The 22718-nt window shown below is 51.3% G+C and overlaps 1 protein-coding gene across 2 annotated transcripts; it reads left to right on the top strand.

The window, feature by feature from the left end:
- The first annotated feature begins 241 nt into the window (after positions 1–241).
- On the top strand, positions 242–22485 carry Def6 (DEF6 guanine nucleotide exchange factor). Of its 2 annotated transcripts, none has more exons than XM_076916463.1 (11): positions 242–1427; positions 9714–9854; positions 10377–10574; positions 12233–12469; positions 12561–12707; positions 17161–17269; positions 17385–17683; positions 19486–19652; positions 19744–19942; positions 21655–21745; positions 21933–22485. In XM_076916463.1, the coding sequence occupies exons 1-11, from the start codon at positions 1332–1334 to the stop codon at positions 22151–22153; spliced, it is 1905 nt and encodes a 634-aa protein (XP_076772578.1). In that variant the 5' UTR covers positions 242–1331; the 3' UTR covers positions 22154–22485. The 2 variants fall into 2 exon arrangements, with proteins under 2 accessions (XP_076772578.1, XP_034379943.1); XM_034524052.2 differs by having other exon boundaries at positions 247–1427; positions 10389–10574.
- Positions 22486–22718: the final 233 nt, after the last annotated feature.

Below are 22718 nucleotides of genomic sequence, written 5' to 3'. Positions count from 1 at the left end.
AGAGCCAGGAAATCAAGGACCAAGTACATCCTCTCCTGGGATACCTAGAAAGCCCACATTTGCTGTTGTTTATCTGGGATCTTTTCTAGTTTTGTTGTTGTTGTTTGGTTGGTTTTTGGTTTTTCGAGACAGGGTTTCTCTGTGTAGCCCTGGCTGTCCTGGAACTCACTCTGTAGACCAGGCTGGCCTCGAACGCAGAGATCCACCTGCCTCTGCCTCCCAAGCGCTGGGATTAAAGGCGTGCGCCACCACTACCAGGCTTTGCTAGTTTGTTTTTGAGACAGAATTGTTGTTCTTAGCTTAGATGGTCTCAAACGCATCCCTAAGTTTTAGAACTCCAAGCGAGGGACTATAGTGTGTCTCTCCATATCCTGTTCCTGTTTACTCTGGACATCAGCCCGTGTAAGTGGAGGGACTGGGCATGCCCCCCCCCCACCCGAGGGAGTATCTGTGTAGGTGTGTGTGTGTGTGTGGGGGGGTGCTCCAGAATTAGCCTTCACAGGGCTTCATTGAAATGTAACGGCCACCATGATCTGCGTGGGCATCACATCTTAAGACGTGGAGGCTGCTGAAGAGGGCTCTGCCCCTGATCTGCCCTGCCTCTTCCAGGACCTCTGAGGTGAGCCCCATTGTCAAGGTCACCCTGTGTGCCTAGATACAGGCTCTGGTGTCTTCAAGGCCACCAAGTACAAAGTGTTCCGAAGGTTCTTTTAGAGCCAAGGCCCAGGGAGGGAGAAATGGTAAACCCAGAATGCCAAGGCACCCCGTCCTGGAGAAGCCGCTGGCTCCGTCCTTCCTCCGGTTGGGTTGCTTTTGCGTAGGTAGAGCTTGCTGAGATCCTGCTAGGTGACCCTAAAAAGAAATGTCCTGTCCCAAGCCTACAGTTTTCTTTATGTCCAGTCTCGGGCATCCACACAGCTCCGTGGGACAGGAACTTACTAAGAATAGACCCTCAAGGTTAACTGGTCCAAGCTCTTCCACTTGGTAAAGCTTGACTCCTGTTTTGTCTCCCTCCAAGTCTGGAAGGGCCTGCTTTCTTCTAGAGCTACCGCTGGGAGCCTGGGAAGGTACTGGGGCAAGCAGGCTTCTAAAGCGACTACCTGTGCTGAGGCAATCAGGCCCAGCCAAAGGAGGGCTCTTGCTTAGGTAGGAGTGGGAAGCAGAACCTGGCTGGAGCAATCGGTCAGGCACTGGAAGCAAGAGAGAGCAGGCAGGTGGAGCTCTCGGCCCGCTCAGCACCAGGGCCTCTCTGCGGTCTGCAGCCGTTTGCATTTCCTGAAACCGGATCTTGGTGTCAGAGCCGCCCCTGTGCCGGGGCGGGCGCCTCAGCCATGGCCCTGCGCAAGGAGCTGCTCAAGTCCATCTGGTACGCCTTCACTGCACTGGACGTGGAAAAGAGCGGCAAGGTCTCCAAGTCCCAACTCAAGGTGAGGGGCATCGCCGGGGCTCAGGGGAGGCTGACCCGACACACCAGCTCTGACCCCTGAGAGTCAGTCACGGAAGCCCTTGCTACGGGCAGACACCTTACCATCCAGCAGCCCCGGCCCGGGGTGGAGCGCTGATTCAGAGTGACAAAGGCAGCGTAGCTCAGTGGATGCTCCCCAGAGGCTCCAGGCTTGTGTCACCAGAAGCCACTGTCCAGAACCAAGTACCATGACTGGAAGGACAGTAGAGGTGGCATCACGAAGTTCTGAGTTTCAGTAGCCAGGCCCCTTCCCAGGCTCCTTGCGGGCTCCCCGAGCGTCATGCTTGGGCACGTAGCCTGCTCCTCCCTGTGGCTTCCTCATGGCTTTGAAGAAAGACAGTTAGTTAGTGCTTGCCAGTCACTCCCTTGGCTCTAAGAGCCTCCTCCATTTGCAAAGCAAGCTGGCAACTGAAGCAAGCGTGGGCCACCTATCAGCGCAGGAGCAGAACAGGTTGGGAGATTTATCTTATGCCTTGAGACTTAAGGCTGAGGGTGTTGGGGAATCCAGGCCTGAGAAAACCCCTTCAGTGACCACACACACACACACACACAAACACTGCACCCACCCCCATTATCTTAAAACCATTAGGCCTGGACAGTTCTGAAGAGAAGGGGCTCTCTCTCTCCCTCTTGGGTAGCATCTTCTTCCCAGGGGAGAATGTAGGGGAGACAGCAGAGGTCTAGGCTGCTGGAGCCAGGGGGTGCTGGGCCAAGTGTCAGAGCAGCCGTGTCCTTCCGACCCTGCTAGTGATCACGTCACTCTCTGTAAATACTTTATCTAGGGCTTCACATGAGGCTGTGTCTCCCTCCCACTGTCCCCTCAAGAGCTCAAGAGAGGGCCATTTACAACCTCCACTGTTTATAACCAAGACAGGAAACCTGGGAAGTAAACGGGACAGAACAGGCACGGCCCACCTCTGTCTCAACCCCAACATTGCAGAAGTGGGGTCCTGTGAACTTAGATGCTCCAGCTAGCTGTATCCCCGTCTACCCCGCTTAGCTGGATTTGTGAGCATCTATGACTAATATTCTCACTGCCCCAGGAAGGAGAGCCCAATACCACCTCTGGGTCCCTAGAGAGGCAGGCTATCCCTTCCCACGCATGTCCAGCTCATGTCACCTAGTTGAGTTCTGCCCATGAAAGAAAACTAGGTCATCGAGACACCAACCCTGTAGAACCTGTGCCCCCAACCCTGTCCCTTGAGTACCCCACCACATGGCTTCTTGTGCTTCTTGTGCTATGCTCCATCTCTGTGACTTCTGACCCCTCTCCAGGCCCTCTGTGTGCCTTATGTGCAGAGGGTGCGGCCCCCAAGCAGTTCCCATTTCTTGATGTTATCAGTCAGGAAGGCCTCGCAACTAGAGCCCCCTCACCCTTCTGGGTTAGCTTCTGGCTGGCCCCATTCCCACCCCACCCCCACTCCCCGACACCCACAGGTTGAGTATTTCGGAGAAGATTCTCTGAGCCCGCACACGCTTACACTGTGCACCTCCCAGCTCGAATCGAGCCCTCTCGAAGTGACATCTCTGACCATAAAACATAAATGTCACACCTGCCTGACAGGAAACGAGTCCACTCTCAAACTGACACTAAGAGTTTGGGGCCATGTGGAGGGGAGGCAGAAACGTCAGGGCTCTTGCATATGAGGAAGGGTTTCCCCCCACCCCACCCCCGGGGCCCACCGTGGTGGATGCTGGGCTGGAAGGGAAGTAATAACACTGTCGGAGGAGTAATGGAGAAGTGGTCAGAAGGCAGAGGAAGAAGCAGAGGACAGAGATACACCAGCGGCTCGGGCTGAGCTGGTCCTAGGAATACGGGTCCTAGCCTTGGTGTCCTCTGTTGGGGACAGGCAGGAAACTATATAAACGTACCCCCCCAAGCCCCAGATCACACGGTGTCCGAGTCGCCTCTTCTCTCCTCCATGGAGGGCTGCCTTGGCTAGCCTGGTGCATCCTGCTGAGGCCAGAAGAAGAGGGGAAGGGGCTGAGAAAAGCCCAAGGGGCTGGATGTGGTGGTATACCTGTGACCCCAGCCCTTGAGGTTGAAGCAGGAAACTCCAGGGATTGTTTCAAAAAAAAATATATGAAGAAACAAACAAACCCAAAGGACAGGGTGGTTTGATTTGGTTTTCCGGGGGGGTGAGGGTTGGGGGGTGAGGGTTGGGGGGTGAGGGTTGGGGGGTGAGGGTTGGGGGGTGAGGGTTGGGGGGTGAGGGTTGGGGGAGAGAGAAACACAATTTCTTCTATGAAGTCTCTTATTTGCTTTTTTGGTTTCGTTTGTTTTATTCTCATTTTCTTATTCTTGTTTTTGTTTAGTTTGTTTTTTGGCTTTTTTTTCGGTTTTTGGTTTTGTTTTCTGTTTTCTAGGTTTTTGTTGTTATGTTTTGTTTTGCTTTGTTTTGTTTTTGAGACAGGGTTTCTCTGTGTAGCCCTGGCTGTCCTGGAACTCATTTTGTAGACCAGGCTGGCCTTGAACTCACAGACATCTTCCTGCCTCTGCCTCCCAAGTGCTGGGATTAAATGAGTGCTCTTTCTTGTTTATTTACATGTGATTGCATTTGCTTCTGTGTGTGTGTGTGGGGGGGGATCTGTGATGACCGCAGTGTACAGTTGAAGGTCAGAGGGCAGCTTAAGGAGCCAGTTCTCTCCAGCCACCAGGTAGGTCCCAGACTTTGAGCTCGGGCTGCTGGGCCGGGACAAGCACCCTCCCCTTCTGGGCTTTCCTCCTCCAGGCCACTGAGTTGCTTCAGAAAGCTCGAGACTTTTGACTAGTTTGCTGTAAACAGTCAAAATGGACCAGTGAGAAGAGCTGCCCTGCCCAGGCAGACTCCGACTGGGAGGTTGCCACAGTGTCTTGCCTTTAATCCCAGCACTCAATGTAGCCCAGGCTAGCCTCAAACATACACTTTTGTCTCTTCCAAGTCCTAAAACTAACGGCCTATGACGCCATGCCTAGCTGTGTCTTTTAAGAGAATGACTTGGGACGTATGAAAAGGTCACACCTATGATCCCAGCACTCGGGGCGGGGTGGGGGTCAGGGGTGTCTGAGGCAGGATTGCTGAGAAGTTGAGGCTAACCTGGGCTACAGTATAGGTCACTGCCTGCTGCTTTTGTGGGGTTCCCACTTTGTGTGCATCTCCCCTGCAGCTGTCAGACAGGGAGGGGTCCAGGATCTGAAGGTTGGGCACTGCAGAGCCAGACCTTTACATTCTTGTGGTCAGTGTAGACATGACAACTAATTTCTCCCTGGACCTGGGTCCCTGGGGAGAAAAGCTCCATCCCACACCTACAGTGGAAAGAGCAAGTACACAGAACCTTCTAGGCCCAGGGCTGCCCACTCTGAGGTCAGGGACAGACTGCAGGACTCCAGATGACAGGGTATGAAAAATACAGACACCTAGACCCCACCCCCGGAAACTGTGAGTCAGGGAGGGGCAGGCCTTTCAGTTTCACCTGCTCAAGTGGAGACCCAGAGGAGGCCTCAGAGCTAGACCCTGGGCATGTCATTTCCTCTCTCTGCCTGGCCTCCATTTCCTTACCTGCGAAGCTCAGATAATGAGTCCCTATCTCCTGGCCCAGGGCTGATTGAGATCTGCTCTCAGTGAGTTCCTGCCCACCGCTGCCCCACCCCTGCCCCACCCTTGCCGGTTCCTTTCCTGCCTGGTCCCACCCCTCACCCCACCTCAGGCATAGGAAAATCTAGCAGTCTGAGGTCAGCCTCACTGTGCAGAGGGCCCGCCCCCCCCCCCCCCCCCCCCGAGTGTCTAGAGCCCCAAGTCCCACCTCATCCAGACAGCTGACAGTCCGGTCCTGGGCTCTGCAGCGTCAGTCACAAAGGCACAGATGAGGACCCTGTGACGTGTATGTAGGTGAATCCAGGTGAACATTCAAGGAAGGGGACAGACCTGGAGTTGCAGCTTAGCTGATGGAGGGCTTGTCTAAGTGTGCATGGAGCCCAAGGTTGGGTTAGTCCTGCACCACCTAAACTGGGCATGGTAGAGAATGCTTCGTTTTTTTGATGGGAGAGGCAAGAGGATCAGAAGTTCAAGGTCATGCAGAATGAGTTTGAGGCCAGCAGCCCCACTAGCTGAGAGCCTATCTCAAGAAACAAACCAGGAATGGGCTGGAGAGATGGCTCAGTGGTTAAGAGTAGAGGACCCATGTGGTGACTGACAATTTTCTCGTAACTCCAGTTCTATAAACAAGCAAGATGCTATTGACCTTTAACCTCAGTACCGGAAGGCCGAGGTAGAAGGACTGGGAGGCCAGCTTAGCCTACAGAGTGGCAACCTTGTCTCAAATGCCCCTCCTGGATTTTTTCTGTCATAAAGGCAGTGCCTATCCCAGGTTCAAACAACAGACGGGCTGGCAGGGATTCAGCAAGTTAAGCGCCTGCTGTTCAAGCCTCAGGTCCCGAGTTTGATCCTGTGCGCACACACATACCCCGTTGCAAGATGAGAACTGAAGTTGTCCTCTGAGTACTACACAAGAGCTGTTAAAATAATAGATTTAGAAAACAAAGTGCACCCTTAACAGCTGTTATTACTCTGCCTGGTTATTAAGTCGTGCTGTGAAATGATCCGGTGCCGCCCCATTTGTGAATTTCTGGGTGTCTGTCGCCCACTCAGAACTTCTAAGCCAAACCTCTTTCCCCAGAGCTCAGTTAATGCCCTCCCTGGATCTGTGTGGATTGTCTGAGTGACTTACACGAGCTGTGAGGTGTTTACCCCTCCCCACCCCCTACCCTTCCAACCTCTCACCCTCATCCCCTCACCTCCCCACCCCGGCAAATACATAAATGTTAAACACCTTAGGGATGGCTCTGGAGGCACTGGCTCCTCTTACAAAGGACCCTGGTTGGGCTCACAGCTGCCTGTAACTGCAGTTCTAGGGGATCTGACACCCTCTTCTGGCCCATGCAGGCACTGCATGCACACGATACACAGACATATATGCAGGCAAAAATACCCATACAAGTAAAATAAAATTTTTATCATCTTTTAGATTATTTTTATTTAAAGAGGCTTTTAAGATCTAGGAATAACTAAGTACTTAAGAATATTAATGGCTAATATTCTCTTGAAGAAGACCCGACTGAGATTGGCTCCCAGCACCCACATCAGATGGCTCACAGCCTATATAACTCCAGCTCCAGGGAATCTGATGTCCTTCTCTAGCCTCCGAGGGGATGCACACTTATCCACACATACCCACACATAGGCACGCACACACACATCACATAATTAAAAGTCAAGTGAATCTTAATAAAATGAAAAAAATTCTGGGTCAAAGGTCACATCCAATTTAAAAGATTGTATTTTTGTTGTTGTTGTTGTGTGTGTGTGACAGAGAGAGAGAGAGAGAGAGAGAGAGAGAGAGAGAGAGAGAGAGTTAGTTTAGAAGTGTGAGTACCTTCAGAGGCCAGAAGAGATTCAGAGGTCCTGAGTTGTGAGCAGGCAGTTGTGTGCTTAGGTTCTGTGGAAGAGCAGCAAGTGTTCTTAACCACCGAGCCATCTCTCCAGCCCACACCCACAATTTTAAACTGAGAAATTCCTAAACACCATGAAGATGTCTAATTTAGCCAGTGATGGTGGTATACATCTGTATTCTCAGGATATGGAGATAGGAGGACCTTGAGTTCAAGGTTATATTTGGTTAATTGTGAGTTTAAGGCCAGCCTTGGCTACAATAGTGTGTGTGTGTATTCATATGGATATATATATATATATATCTCACACCCTGGTAGTAGGTTATTAAAGCTCCCACTTCCTCAGTGTTTGCTGTTACTGCCTTTTGCATCTTTGATTTAAAAAAAAAAAACACACTGCTGGGCAGTGGTGGCACACGCCTTTAATCCCAGCACTTGGGAGGCAGAGGCAGGTGGATTTCTGAGTTCGAGGCCAGCCTGGTCTACAGAGTGAATTCCAGGACGGCCAGGGCTACACAGAGAAACCCTGTCTCAAAAAAATAAAAACAAAACAAACAAAAAACCATACTACTTTCTGCACTGGATAGGAACTCACATTCCCTGCGTGCAGACCTGCCTGAGCCTGGTTCTGCATCTTTGTCATCCCCATGCCTCACAGTCCACAGCGGCTATAGCACATTTTATCATACATGCCTTCCCACATTCCCTATCTTCACTGGAGAGTAGCCATTTGGCTGGGGCTTGGCAGGAAGCATCCTCAAGTAGGCACTTTGAGAAGAGACACAGCAGATAGGAGTAAGTAGGACTCTCAGGTGAATACTGTCATTTCAAATAGTCTGTGGGCCACCTGGCGGTGGTGCCCTTTAACCCCAGTGCTCTGGAGGCAGAGGCAGGTGGATCTTTGTGAGTTTGAGCCCAGCCTGGTCTACAGAGTTCCAGGACAGCCAGGACTTCACAGAGAAACCATGTTTCAAAAACAAAAGATAATACTAATGAAAACAAAAAAAGACTGTAGATGTCCTGCACTGTTCTCTTGTGGCAGTCACTGGAATTTTAAATGCTGGACCTTGAGCTAACGGCACCTTTTAGATGGACCACAGATACATTGGCCAGAACTTTCCTGGATCTAAGTGACAAGGGAAAACTCAGAGGGCTTAAGGGGAAGGGTATTTACAACTCAGCTGTCACCGCCAGAATCCCAGGAATGGGGCTGGGAGAGTAGCTCAGTGGTAGGACACTTACCTAGCATTTGCAAGGTTCTGGGCTCATCCTTAGCATCATCACACACACACATACCCTCACTTACATACTCGTACACATACACACGTACACACACTTATATGCATACACACATACATACTCGCACGTACACAACAAATACACACTCATGAACACTCATGCACACAATCATACACACTTACAATCACAATACACATTTGCATGTACACACCCACACACATTTATTTGGGTTTTTTTTTTTTTTTTTTGAGAGTCTCATGTAGCTTAGGCTAGCCCCCAACTCCTGACCCTTCCTTCCTTCCTCCTCCTGAAGTGCCAGGACTACATGTCTGCTCACCATGCTCCTGACACCTTTACATTCTTTTTCTTTTATTTAAAGCAGCAAATTTGGGCTGGAAAGGTGACCCAGTGTGTAAAGGTTTACTGACAAGCCTGACAGCTTCAGAGTCCCCTCCCCTACATGGTGGAAGGGAAAGACTGGGTCCTCCAAGTTGTCCTCTAACCCCTATATCTACAGCATGGCTTAAGCATAGTGAAAAAAGTAATAAGAAATTTTCAATCACTTTATACAGTGGCTGACACACGGGAAGCAACAGGGATACAAGGCGTTTTCTTTGAGACAGGGTCTCGCTGTGTATCCATGGCTGCTGGCCTGGAACTCTCTGTGTAGACCAGGATGGCCTGGAACTCACAGAGACTCTCCTGCCTATGCCTCCTGAGTACAGGGGCTAAAGGTGTGCGCTCCCATACCCCACCCAATAAATGGCTATTTTTAACATTATTTTAACCACACTGTCCTCGATTAAGCATTGTAACAGAATTTCCCCAAAGCCCCTTCCCCCTCTTTCCCGCTTTTTACCAAATCTTCTGGATCAAACCAGCCCTTCGCCTTAGGATCATGGATTTCCTTAGCCAGTGCCCAACCCCCACGCCCACGCCCACGCCATCACGGCCACACAGCTACCATCTCTCCTGTTTCTCCATCTCACGGGGCCATTTCTCACGGGCACCCTCTGAACCTTCCCTAGCTCTCTCCCTGTTCAGGGGGGCCCTCCTCACATCACACTCCCCTAGGTGCATATGACAGCCTGAACACCGAGTCTTTGATTAAAAGCGATGAAATCAAGAGTCCTGCCCGGGAATGGCCCACTGCCTCCCTGCAGATAGCCTAGCACTCGTAGGCAAGCACTTGGGCTCTGAAATCTTACCACTTCTGGGCTCCAGAGACATGTTACAAAATAACAAAGGAGGAGTCCTCCCGGGACTGAATCCCAGCTCCTGATCTTCCCAGTGTAACAAAGTAACAAAGGAGGAGTCCTCCCGGGTCTGAATCCCAGCGCTTGCCAGCTGAGCGAGCCCTCAAGGTTTCTCCTCTGTAACCTGGGGATAGAGATTGTTGCTATGGCAGTGATGTGAACGACAGACACAAGAGTCTGCTCTTGTGTGTGGAATAGGATGGTACCCACAGAGAGCTCAGCCGAGCCAGAGCAGGGGTCAATGAGCAGACAAGGTGGACTCAGTCTTTTGGCCAAGGTCTCATGGGGTTCAGAAAAACAACCTGTTGCTCTGTCTCTGTCCAAGGTGCTGTCCCACAACCTGTACACGGTCCTGCACATCCCCCATGACCCCGTGGCCCTGGAGGAGCACTTCCGGGATGACGATGATGGCCCGGTGTCCAGTCAAGGTTACATGCCCTACCTCAACAAGTACATCTTGGACAAGGTGAGGAGCTTGTGGGGAGCGCCCCTCCCCCAGCACCCTGATATCAGCTTTCTACCCAAACATGCCACTCCCCCAGTAAACTCCCATTTCTATGTTGTCTGTCCCTGCTCCTCAATCTCCAATCGCCACTCCAACCACCTCTCTATTGTCTTGTCCTCTCTCTTAGCTTCCACGTCTCCCTGCCAAAGTCCACACTAATTCCCACCTTACTCTTCTTGGCTGCCCCTGTCTTCCCAGGTCTCCTTGGCTGTCCCGTCCCCTGGGCTTCTCTTCCTTTCTCCCTTGGGCTGAGAAACTGGTTTCATCTTTGCCAAGGAAATTAGAGAGTGAAAGTAACATTGGATCATCTGAACCAACTTGAGTTCAGTCTTGGGCTTGGCAGGACGGGGAAGTGTGTGTGTGTGTGTGTGTGTGTGTGTGTGTGTGTGTGTGTGTCTGGGGGGGGATATAGATGAACCCAAGAAGCCAGGTTGGAGTTTCATCTGAGAGTAGAGGAGGATGAAGCCCCTGGCTGACTCGCAGGCCTCACGGCAGGTGGAGGAGGGGGCTTTCGTCAAAGAACACTTCGATGAGTTGTGCTGGACTCTGACGGCCAAGAAGAACTACCGAGCAGATGGGAACGGAAACAGCCTGCTCTCCAATCAGGATGCCTTCCGTCTCTGGTGCCTCTTCAACTTCCTGTCTGAGGACAAGTACCCGCTCATCATGGTTCCTGATGAGGTAAGGGTGATGTCAGAGCCAGAGGGTGGAGTCACTGAGGCCCCTGGCAAAGCCGGAAAGGAAGGCAGAGTATTTTTGAGTGTTCCCAGATCCCCTAACTTCACTGTCACCCCATTTCCATCGGGGGACTCTGCAAGTTCTCAAAGGAAGAAAATGAGCCACCGACGTTTGTATCCTGTGGCAGTATAAACTCCCAACACACTGCTGAGCATTTAAAGACTTTTCAAATCCCGTAGCGGGATTCGATGGACCGGCAGGGTTACGCACAGCACACAGCGGTACTCTAGGAAAGTCTTTGTTCAGGGAAAGGGAAACGGAATGCAAACAGGAAGTAACTCCCTAGTTACTCAAGGTGGACAACCAAGTCTGGCCTTTGACCCAGAGAACTTATTTATTTATTTATTTTTCTTTCTTTCTTTTGTTTAAACTGGCGAGCCAAACAGACTACAAAGATACAGAGCATGCTGGGGGGAAGAGGCCGGGAACCTGGGCCCTAACTCCTTAGTTCTTGGAGAACTATGAGATGCCTTCTACTAAACCCCCAGTGGAGACCCAGTGGTCCCTCAGAGTGTCATCCGTAAAGAGAGTTTCCCAAGACCGCTGGGACCAGTGCAGGCACTTTGAGCAGGTTCTTGTCAGCTGGGCCGGAGCGGCCTTTCAGCGTAGGCAGGCCCATGCCGATGTGAGAACAAACTGAAGCAGGATGTACCCCAACCACTACTTCCTGTTCCTCTACCATGGGTTTCCGGTGCCTGCCCTGCTTACCTCCAACTCTAGTCCCATTGATCTCCCACAAAGGGAAGGATCCCAGGGGCTGGGGATTGGTTCTGGAATCAAATCCAAATGGAGTCCTGGCTGCCTTCCGCGAGTGCTCTGTGACTTGAAGGAAGGTACTTCCCACACTGGTCCTTGGTTTTTTTGTCATATGCAAAGTTGAGGGTGTCGGGTAGGAGGGTTTTTTTCTTTTTGGTCTTTCAAGACGGAGTTTCTCTTTGTAGCCCTGGTAGTCCTTGAACTCACAGAGATCCTCCTGCCTCTGCCTCCTGGGTGCTGGAATTAAAGGTGTGCACCACCACCACCATCCTGGCCAGATAGGAGGGTTCTTATACCATTTCTGATGCTGTGATTTGCCACTCTGCCTAGCCTTTCAAGTGCCATCTGACCCAGTATTTTATTTTATTTTATATCAGGCCATACTATATAGAACAGGCTTATCTCAAATTTACAGAGATCTAGACCATGAAGGGATACACTTCTAATTCCAGCATTTGGAAGGCAGAGGTAGGTAGATCTCTGAGTTTGAGGCCAGCCTGGTCTACAGAGCGAGTTCCTGGACAGCCAGGGCTACGCAGAGAAACCCTGTCTTGGAAAACCCCACAAACCACCCTCACAGAGATCTGCCTGCCTCTGCGTCCCAAGCAAGTGCAGGAATAAAAGGCATGTGCCACCAAGCCCAGCATGACCCTGCTTTTAGTTAGTAGCAGAAAGGAAATGGTCTTAGGACAGGGAAGACAGAGGATGTCTGGGCTGTGGGACCCCTGAAAAACCTCTCTCCTAGTTTCCACCTGGGCGTGGCCTCCACCTGGGCGTGGCCTCCCGTGCCCTTGCCCCTTGCCCTGGAGTCCCCTGAGGTCACCTGGCCTCCCTCTTTCTTTCAGGTTGAATATCTGCTGAAGAAGCTTCTAGGCAGCATGAGTTTGGAGATGGGCCTGGGCGAGCTGGAGGAACTGCTGGCCCAGGATGCCCAATCGGCCCAGACCTCCGGGGGACTCAGCGTCTGGCAATTTCTGGAGCTTTTCAACTCAGGCCGCTGCCTGCGGGGTGTGGGGCGGGACTCCCTCAGCATGGCCATCCAAGAAGTCTACCAGGAGCTCATCCAAGACGTCCTGAAACAGGTCAGGCAAGCCAGGGGACCCTCGGGAGCGGGGGGGGGGGGAGGGTGATGGAGACCCGGGAGGTCTCTCGCTGACTCGCCTCTGACCGCAGGGTTATCTATGGAAACGAGGGCACCTGAGGAGGAACTGGGCCGAGCGCTGGTTCCAGCTGCAACCCAGCTGCCTCTGCTACTTTGGGAGTGAGGAATGCAAGGAGAAACGAGGCACCATCCCCTTGGATGCCCAGTGCTGTGTGGAGGTGAGGGTCCAGAGTGCGTGTGGACAGGGGGTCAGGAACAAGACCGGAGAAAGGGGGAATACCGCCATGATGTCTTGGTTTACAGTAGGTTAAGGAAGCTCAGACCCACCCCGCTGCCTCAAGACTGCTCGCTCATCCACGTGGGCACTTTTATTTTCCTTTTGTAGTGTAAGTGGTCAAACGTGGGATCTCCTGCATGACAAGACAGGTGCTCCACCATACCAGCCCAGCGCCAGCACTTATAAAACCACTGACCAGATGCAGAAGCCACGGGCGGATTGTTAGATTTCAGAGGGCATGACTCAGACCTAACACTTCCAGGAAAATCTTTTCAGTCCCGTTTTCCTTTACCTTTGACAGGGTTTCTTATAGTCTAATATGGTGTTGAACTTAGATAGTCAACCCTGACCTTCAATTCCCTCTTTTGCATTTTGCATCCACCTCTTAAATGCTGGGATCGTGTGTGTGTGTGTGTGTGTGTGTGTGTGTGTGTGTGCGCGCGCGCGCGCACGCACATGAGTCTGTGCTCCATGCACATACACATTTGTATATGGAGGCCAGAAGCCATCCTCTGATGGAATTCCTTCAGGAGCCATTTACTTTGTGATAGAGTCTCTCACACTGGGACACTGGGCTCACTGATTTAGGTAGGCTGGTTGCCAGGGAAACCCTGGGACTCTTCTCTGTACCTCCCAGCACAGGATTATAGCATGCCTTATCATGCTTGGCTGTTTCCTTGATGCTGGGCTAGGACTCAGGGACGCATGCTTACACCACAGGCACTTTCCGATTGAACAACCACCCACCTCTCCCAACCTTAGTTTGTTTGGTTTTGAGACAGAGTCCCTCACTGGCACGGATCTTGCCATGTAAGATAGGCTGGTGGCCACCAAGCTCTGGCATCTGCCTGTCTCCACTTCCTCAGTGGTAGTATAAAAGCACATACCATCATACCCAGCTTCGATGATGTGGCACCCAGCTTTGATGACATCACACCCAGCTTCAGACACAAACTCTAGGGACCAAACCAAGATCTTTTTATAGCTGAGAAGTTCATACAGCTTGTTTTGATTGTATTTACCTCCTGTTCCCTAACTCTTCCTCAGTTTACCCCTCCCCTCTCCCCACCCAAATTTGTATCTTTTTTTAGTCTTTCAAGATAATTTGTGTCTTACCAAGTGCTACACTCTTAGAGAAAACCAATTCTTCCTCTCCCGGCAACTAACAATTGCCAGTAGCACCGGTGCCTGGAGTGGGATAGTATACCCAACTCCCCTCTCCTTGCTGGGATTTGGTCTGGCTTGGGCTTGCACTGGCTTTGTGAATGCTGTCAAAACTGTTGTGAGCTCTCATTCGTGCTGCTGCCCTGCATGTGGCTGCCCTGCCATGTCCAGAAGATAACTATTCCTTGTAGTCACCAGCCACCTCTGGCTCTTAACAGGTTTTCCACCCCTTTTCTGAAGTGATCCCTGAACCTTGGGAGGGAGTCTGCAGTTTATATATCCCCTTTAGGGCTCAGTGTTCTGCGCTCTCTTACTCTCTGCACCCCGGTCAGTTGTGGATCACTGTGTTAAACACCATCTCCTGACGTCAGAAGCTTCCCAGCCTAGGGAATACCCATGAATCATTAGGAGCCAGTTTCATTCATACCCGGTTCATTTAGTAGCATGATCATTTTGGGTTTTCCTCTGGGGCTTAGGACGTGTGTAGATGTTGTGAGTGTAGTTTTTGCTAAGCTCCGGGAACCGCAGCGCTATCAGCCCCAACGGGGCTTCCCTTGAATCCACAGATAAAAGACACAGACACAGTTGTTCATTTTCAACTTGCCTTCTTGGCACAACTGCTGGGCGTTATTAAACTCCCGTGGCTAGCATGCCTTTCTCAATACTCTGAGCTCCTCACCTCCCACCTGCCCTAAACTTTAGCTCAGTACATCTAACCCTGCTAAACTCCCCTGACCACCTGTCTATAGGAGTGGCCTGTGTGGCCATTCCATTTTGAGATCTCACAAAGGTGCCTAGTCAACTTTTCTCCATCAGAAACATGGCGAGACTCTCCTCTACCTTGCGTCTGTCTCCTTGCCTTCAGAGACCCAGAAATCCCACCTATTCCCTTCTGCCCAGCAATTGGCCCATGGCTTTACTGACAGATCAAGAACCAATTGGAGAACAGGACCTTAGCATCAGCACCGCCCTACACATGGGCATCGGTAGCTAAATAATGGTGTCAAGGAGTTTCATCCTTTAAAGTGTGGCTTTGATCTAAGTGGAGAATGATTGGTTACTCCCATGTTCGAGCCACTATGGCGCCAGTGGGCCTGTCTCTCCGGCCCGTCATTATTGAAACCTGAAGGCTTCAGAGCTGAGCCTGGTCGATGATGGCTGTTCTCCGGTATCACGCACCGCTAGTATGATGAAAGTGAGCCAGTAGAGATAAATCTTCCAGGCTCATCCCAGCTTGATTTTGCCATGTTCTAAGACACAAGCATTGGGTCCTTCAGCAGCTGGGTTGGTCTTACTGTCAAGTTCCGAAGAGCGATTCCAACAGCCTGTAATGTTTGGGGATCTCTGGTTCCTCATTGGCCAATACTCCAAAAGCAACTCACAGCAGGCACTGGGTTAAATATTTACGTTTTACTGAATTTTATGTGTATGTGTGCCTCAGGGTAGGTATGTGCACTTATGTGTTCACGAACCGGAGAAGGTGAAAAGAGGAAGCCAGACTTCCTGGAACTGGAGTTCAGCGTATTTGTGAGCAATGAGCAGCCATGTAGGTGCTGGGAGCCAAACCAGGTCCTCTGAAGAGCAGCGTGAAGCAAGCACTCTTAACAGCTGGACCAGCCAGGCCCCCAGTGCTGGATATATTTCTAGTGGAATATACTTTCTTTTTTTTTTTTTTTTTAAGAGTTATTTATTATGTATAAGTGTTGCGGTAAATCTCTTGTCCATAGGGAGTCCATAGAAGAAAAGACACAAGTCAATAAATATCAAATGAATGCTGCATGCCTAGATTGGGCAGATTTACCATTAAACTACACTATTCCCCGGCTAAGAGAGCTCTTAACAACTTGCGGTTTCCTAGGTCAAGGTCTTCTTCGTCTTCTCTCCTTCCATCAACTGCCCACACCTCTAACGGCTCTTCTCCTCTTCCCCTCTTTTCCTGCCTCTGGCTCCTCCCACTCCTCTTCTACTGCCCAATCACTGGCTGTAGCCTTTATTTAACAAATTTGATTGGACAGAAGGTTTACAAGATTCACTCCTCCTTCGCAGCCCCTCCCAGGAGTGGAATTACCATGACAACAAGAGGCTAGGGCTATCCACCACATATAAGTACACTGTATCTGTCTTCAGACACACCAGAAGAGGGCATCAGATCTCATTATAGATGGTTGTGAGCCCCATGTGGTTGCTGGGAATTGAACTCAGGACCTCTGGAAGAGCAGTCGGGGCTCTTAACCGCTGAGCCATCTCTCCAGCCTGTCTAGTGGATATAATTTTTATTCCTCTTTGGTACACACTTATAGTGGAGTAGCATCACTGGGCCATATGATAATTCTAGCTTTTGAGGAAATGCCAAAGTTTCAACATCACCCGCTAGTCTGTCTCATCAGCAGGATCTAAGTATTGCAGTTTTTCTACACCTATGCTTGTTGTCTTTACATTAAAAATTTATTAAAGGCTCCTAGCATCTTAGAGACTGAGGCAGAGAAGACTTGAGATAGGAGGCCAACTTGGGCTACACAGTAAAACCTTGTCTGAAGAGAAGATAGTTACCAAGGCATCATCCCTTGCTGAGGCATAAGGAAACAGGGGTTGGGTAAACCTCCAGGTATCTCAGAGCCAATGTCTTTCTCTATGAAGTAAGGCCTGACAGGAATATATGACTGTAGGAAAATGTCCTATGGAAAACATTAGTGCACAGCTGGGCACCTTGCAGTACACACCTTTAATCCCAGTACTTGGGAAGAAGAGGCAGAGGGAGAGTGATGCCAGCCTGGTGTACAGAGCTAGTCCAGGACAGCCAGGCTACACAGACCAAGTCGGGGGGCGGGGGGCAGACAGACAGAGAACACTAGTGTAGACAGGTAGTGAGAGCAAGGACGTCGGACATCGGACACGCCCCTGTATTATCAGTATCTCTAAACCCTTGAAGAACGAGTGGCATTTAAGAGACCAGGTGGAAATCAACACTTGTAGGTGCTGAGGCCCGGGGCACACATGTTCAGGCATGTACTATGTACTAAACCTTGTGGAGAGATACCGAGATGAAAATGGCTCGCACGCACCCCATAACTAACCATCCACTTCAGACCATGCATATTCCTGGCAGGGTGGGAAAGGTCTCAGAAAAGATGGTCAGCTGGGAGGAGGAGGAGGAAGCTGGATCTGGGGCACTGCTGGGGCAGATGTGGCTTCTATCTCAGCGAAGTCACTTGGTCTGGGCCATCTCCTAGGTGCTTCCGGACCGTGAAGGAAAGCGCTGCATGTTTTGTGTGAAGACTGCCAGCCGCACGTATGAGATGAGCGCCTCAGACACGCGCCAGCGCCAGGAGTGGACGGCCGGTGAGTGCCGGCCTGGGTCTAGCTGGGCCTGGGGTCGTTTCACCAAAGTGACTCTTTGAGCCCCTTTGCGGTGGTGTCCTGGGCCGGGGCTGACTCTGTCCGGCTCTGCCCGTAGCCATCCAGACCGCGATCCGGCTGCAGGCGGAAGGGAAGACGTCGCTACACAAGGACCTGAAGCAGAAGCGGCGGGAGCAGCGGGAACAGCGCGAGCGGCGCCGGGCAGCCAAGGAGGAGGAGCTGCTGCGGCTGCAGCAGCTGCAGGAGGAGAAGGAGAGGAAGCTGCAGGAGCTGGAGCTGCTGCAGGAGGCTCAGCGGCAGGCCGAGCGGCTGCTGCAGGAGGAGGAGGAGCGCCGCCGTAGCCAACACCGGGAGCTGCAGCAAGCTCTAGAGGGCCAGCTGCGGGAGGCGGAGCAGGTGAGGCTGGTCCAGAGGGAGGGGCGGGGCTTAGTGAGAGGGCGGGGCCTGTGGGTGGGAGGATGCTGGGGGCGTGGTCATTATAAGGGCATGACAGGAAGAGGAGCAGGGCTGGAGATACGTACTGGACAAAGCTTAGTTGCAGGGCGTAGTCTACCGTCTGGAGGATGCTATGGGAGGGGCCTAAATAGGGTGGAGCCCATTGGCTGAAGGATGAAAGATGCAGTAGGCGGGGCCTGAGGGGCCCTTAGGGGAATAGATTGGAGTAGGGCCCGGGTGCTGTGGGTGTGGCTTAATGGGGTGGGGTGGGGCAGGAGGGAAAACCCCTGGTAGAATGTGACTTGGTTCAGAATTCTTTTCTGGGGCCAGGACTTGAGCCGAAGAAGCTGCTTAAGACCTCGTGATTGCAAATAATTTGGAGTGAAATCAATCTAGGCTTGAACTAAGTTTGCTTTTGTTAAAAGCAGTTTGGGGACCATAAGATGTGACCATAAGATGTGACGCATGTGAAGGACAGTAGATGTGCAGAAACAATTGACTTTGATTTAAGCTGAGAAAACTCAATTCTAGAGTTGGCTCAGAGGGTAAAGGTGCTTGCTATACATACATAGTGTCCTGAATTCCATTCCTGGAAACCCGGAAAGATGGGCAGAAGGAACCGGCTCCACAATGTTGTCCTCTGACCCGCCACAGACATGCTGCAGCGTGTGTGCCCATTACACCTCCGCCTTAAAAACTGTATGAGCTCAGACACGCACTAAGCCTCTCCTTCTCAGTAACTAGAACTCTGTACACGGAAATGGGATGAGGGTTCTGTAAAGGAACGGATGTAAGGAGTTTAATAAAGCCAGGCAGGTGTGGAGGCAGGAAAGCAAGAGTTCAAGGGCATCCTTGCCACTTAGTGAGTTTGAAGCCAGCCTGGACTACCAGAGATCCTGCCTCAAAGAACAAAGTAGGTCTAGAATGAATAGCCCCACAGTTAAGACTACCGACTGCTTTTTCAGAGTACCCAGTCTGAGCTTGTACACCCACATGGGAGCTCATAGCCAGCCAGTGGATCCCACACCCTCTTCTTACGTCTGTGGGTAGTGCTCTCCTATGGTGCAAGACTAATGTGCAGCCAAAACACCCATGCACAGGAACTTTAATAATAATAATAATAATAATAATAATAATAATAATAATAAAAGCTGGGCGGTGGTGGCACATGCTTTTATTCTCTGGACTGGGGAGGCAGAGACAGAAGAATCTCTTTGAGGTCAAGATCAAGGTCAGCCTGATCTACAGAGTGAGTTCCAGGACTGCCAAGGCTACAAAGAGCAACTTGGTCTCAAAAAAAAAAAAAAAAAAAAAAAAATAGAAGAGTTCAATAACTTTTGGTTATTGTAATAATTGCAGTCCCTGGCACCCTCCATAATGATATTATAATTGTTAGGGTAGGAACTAGGACGGGATTCCCTCCGTTTAATTTGTTGGTTTTTGTAATATAACATATTATGATGTTTAATTACATGTAATTATAACTGGTGTTGTTTTGTGTGAGGCTGGATAGCAAACACAGGGCCGTGGGCACAGTAGGCAAGCCTTGTGCTGCTGAGCTACAGCCCCAGCAAGCGTCTAATTATTCTAAGGCCAGTGGAAGAATAATCTGAGGATTCAGAGTCTTGAACAGATCAGTTAAGGAAATTCCAACTAAAGACTCTCCATACACACAGCCAGTCAGAGCCAGGTTTGGAGGTTTGGGGGGGAGGCAGTAACTTTCTCCTCTGGTGTCCCACTGACCGGTTCTGTGCTCCCCACAGGCCCGGGCCTCTATGCAGGCTGAGATGGAACTGAAGAAGGAAGAGGCTGCCCGGCAACGGCAGCGCATCGCGGAACTTGAGGAGATGCAGGAACGGCTGCAGGAAGCTCTGCAGCTGGAGGTGAAAGCTAGGCGGGACGAGGAGGCGGTGCGCCTCGCCCAGACCAGGTAGGCATGGTGGCCAGGGAACCTTTCTTGCCAGCGCCGGGCGCAGACTCTCCCTCCTCGGCTCTGAGAAGTCCCTGTGCACTCCCCGCAGGCTGCTGGAGGAGGAGGAGGAGAAGCTGAAGCAGCTGATGCATCTGAAGGAGGAGCAGGAGCGCTACATCGAGCGAGCGCAGCAGGAGAAGGAAGAGCTACAACAGGAGATGGCGCTGCAGAGCCGGTCCCTGCAGCAAGCCCAGCAGCAGCTGGAGGAAGTGCGGCAGAACCGGCAGAGGGCAGACGAGGACGTGGAGGTGAGACACCGGCGGGAACCTGCAGAAGCTGGGGGAGGGGGGGTGAGCTGGGGGGTGGGTGGGCTGGGGGATCCTGTATGTCATTGCACGGACCCCAGAGCTAAGCTACCCGTCTTCAAACTCGCGTTACCATCAGCTGGCTGTGCTATCGCCTACAAATTGCCTAACCTCTCTGTCCTGCCTTCCTCTTTCATCTGGGAGAGGAAGCAGATAACTCGTTACCACAAAGGAACAAGCTCATGCGTGGTATTTACTATGTATAAACTGAACACACACGTGACTGTGTTTGCCAATAGTATTATTAACCTGGGCGGAATTCCCTGCCTCCTAAACACTTCCTGGAGCTTGGATGACTGTAGAAAAGGTTCTAGGTTGGTTTTGTTGTTTGGTTTTGGATTTTTAAAAATCTCTTTTAAACTTTTAAAAATTTATGTGTGTGTGTGTGTGTGTGTGTGCTTTGCATGGGTGTCTATGTACCATGTGTGAACGGTGTGAACAGAGGCCAGAAGGTGTTAGTTATTGGATGCCCTGGGTCTGGAATTACAGTTGTAAGCCACCACACGGGGTGCTGAGAGTCCAACCCTGGTCCTCTAAAAGCAGCCAGTGCTTTAAGTCATTTTAAAATTTTTATTTATCTAATGTATGAATGTTCTATCTGCATGCATAGCTGCATGTCAGAAGAGGGCATCAGATCCCATTATAAATGGTTGTGATCTAATGTGGGTGCTGGGAATTGAACTCAGGACCTCTGGAAGAGCAGACAGTGCACTTAACTGTTGAGCCATCTCTCTGCCTTCCCCTGTAATGATATCATTATGCTCTTAGGAGCTGGGAATGTGGCTCCGTTGGGAGAGTGTTTGCCTAACATGCAGAGAGTCCAGGGTTCATTTCCCAGTGCTCTCTGTGTCAGGCACTGGGGCTGTAAGCTCAGTACTCAAGAGTAGGGTTGGGAAGGATCAGAAGTTCAAGGCTTATCATTGGCTACATCTCGAGTTTGAGGCCAGTGAGTCTTTTTTTTTTTTGGTTTTTCAAGACAGGGTTTCTCTGTATAGCCTTGGCTGTTCTGGAACTCACTCAGTAGACCAGGCTGGCCTCGAACTCAGAGATCTGCCTGCCTCTGCCTCCCAAGTGCTGGGATTAAAGGCGTGCGCCACCACTGCCCAGTGAGGGCAGTGAGTCTTAATACATTAGAACTTGTCTCATAAAAGGAAATTAAATACAGTTTTTAAAAGCCTTTGCTGCATGTGGTGGCTCAGGCCTATAATCTCAGCACACAGGAGGCAGAGGCAAGGATACATCGGTTGAGTTCTAGGCCAGCCTGGTCTACAGAATGAGTTCAGGCCAGACAGCTACATTCACTATCTAAAAACCTCTTACTGAGGCTGAAGTGATGGCTCAGCAGTTAAGAAAGCACATGCTGCTCTTCTAGAGGTCCTGAGTTCAATTCCCAGCATCCATCCTTGTTGAAGCAGGATCCCCTGTAGCCCACACTGGCCTCTAACTCATATAACCCAGGCCTTGACCTCCCTGCGTCTCTACATCCCAAGTGCTAGTGTGACAGGCACGCACCACCGTGCCCAGCCTCACAGGACTTCCTAGGGAGGGGATGGGTAGCTGTGATCAGATTCTCAGGGCCTCTGACCCTGACCATGCCAGCAGCCTCCACCGCCATGGATGGCAGTTCTGACCCACTCCCCCACCTTGCCCCACAGGCTGCCCAGAGGAAGTTGCGCCAGGCCAGCACCAATGTGAAACACTGGAACATCCAAATGAACAGGCTCATGCATCCAATCGAGCCAGGAGGTGAGCCTTCCCTGGCTTGGGAGGGAGAAAGGGAAGCTGCCAGATCTCCTGGGTCACAGAGGTGAAACTGAAGATCAAAGGTCTCCCCTCTCCCAGGGCCTAGGCACAACTCGCACTTCTCCCATTCTGACACTCTCTCTCTCTCTCTCTCTCTCTCTCTCTCTCTCTCTCTCTCTCTCTCTCTCAGATAAGCGTCCCACCACCAGCAGCTCCTTCACAGGCTTCCAGCCCCCTCCGCTTGCCCGTCGGGACTCCTCTCTAAAGCGCCTGACCCGCTGGGGTTCCCAGGGCAGCAGAACCCTCTCAGCCAACAGCAGCGAACAGAAGTCCCTCAATGGTGGAAATGAGACTCCCATCCTGGCTTTTGCCTCTCAGGAAGAGAAACTGGATCCAGCACCAGAAAAGTAGCCTCTGACGACCCCCTTGTTCTCCTGATGCTGTGTCTGTGGACCTGGGCACAGTAGGCCTGTGGGTGACTCCCACCTCTGGTAGGGTCCTGGTGCTACCACTTGTTGACCAAAAGCCAGTCCAGGATCAAACTTGGTTGCCATTCTCAGCAGGCCGAGACCATGGAGGCTGTCCAGAATATTAATACTTGAGAATATGGTTCTGTGCTTCAGCCTCCAGGACCCTGGGACCAGAGCTGGGAAAGAAAAGGACCGACCAAGACAAAGATCATATGCCCCTCTCTCCAGATCAAGTCATGGAGATATACTTCCAAATAAAACTGTTCACATCTGCCCACTGCTCCTGCCCCTCCCTCCCTCCCTCCCTCCTTCCCTCCCTCGAGTTCAAGGTCTAGGTCCCAGGGACAGCAGGTGTGGTGAGGTGGTCAGGAGCATGGACTGTGGGCTGAACTCGGCTCTGCCATTTTCTCATGGGTGAACTTCACCCCCCACATCGGCCGACAGAGAGGATCATTGTCCCTGATGTAGCAGGCCAAAGTGGAGCACTTGTCACAGTAGCAAGCATC

Source organism: Arvicanthis niloticus, chromosome 20, assembly GCF_011762505.2.
Source record: "Arvicanthis niloticus isolate mArvNil1 chromosome 20, mArvNil1.pat.X, whole genome shotgun sequence".
In the NCBI taxonomy this organism is placed as follows: Eukaryota; Metazoa; Chordata; class Mammalia; order Rodentia; family Muridae; genus Arvicanthis; species Arvicanthis niloticus.
The sequence above is the reverse complement of the archived record's forward strand: the minus strand, read 5'-3'. Positions and strand labels throughout refer to the sequence as shown.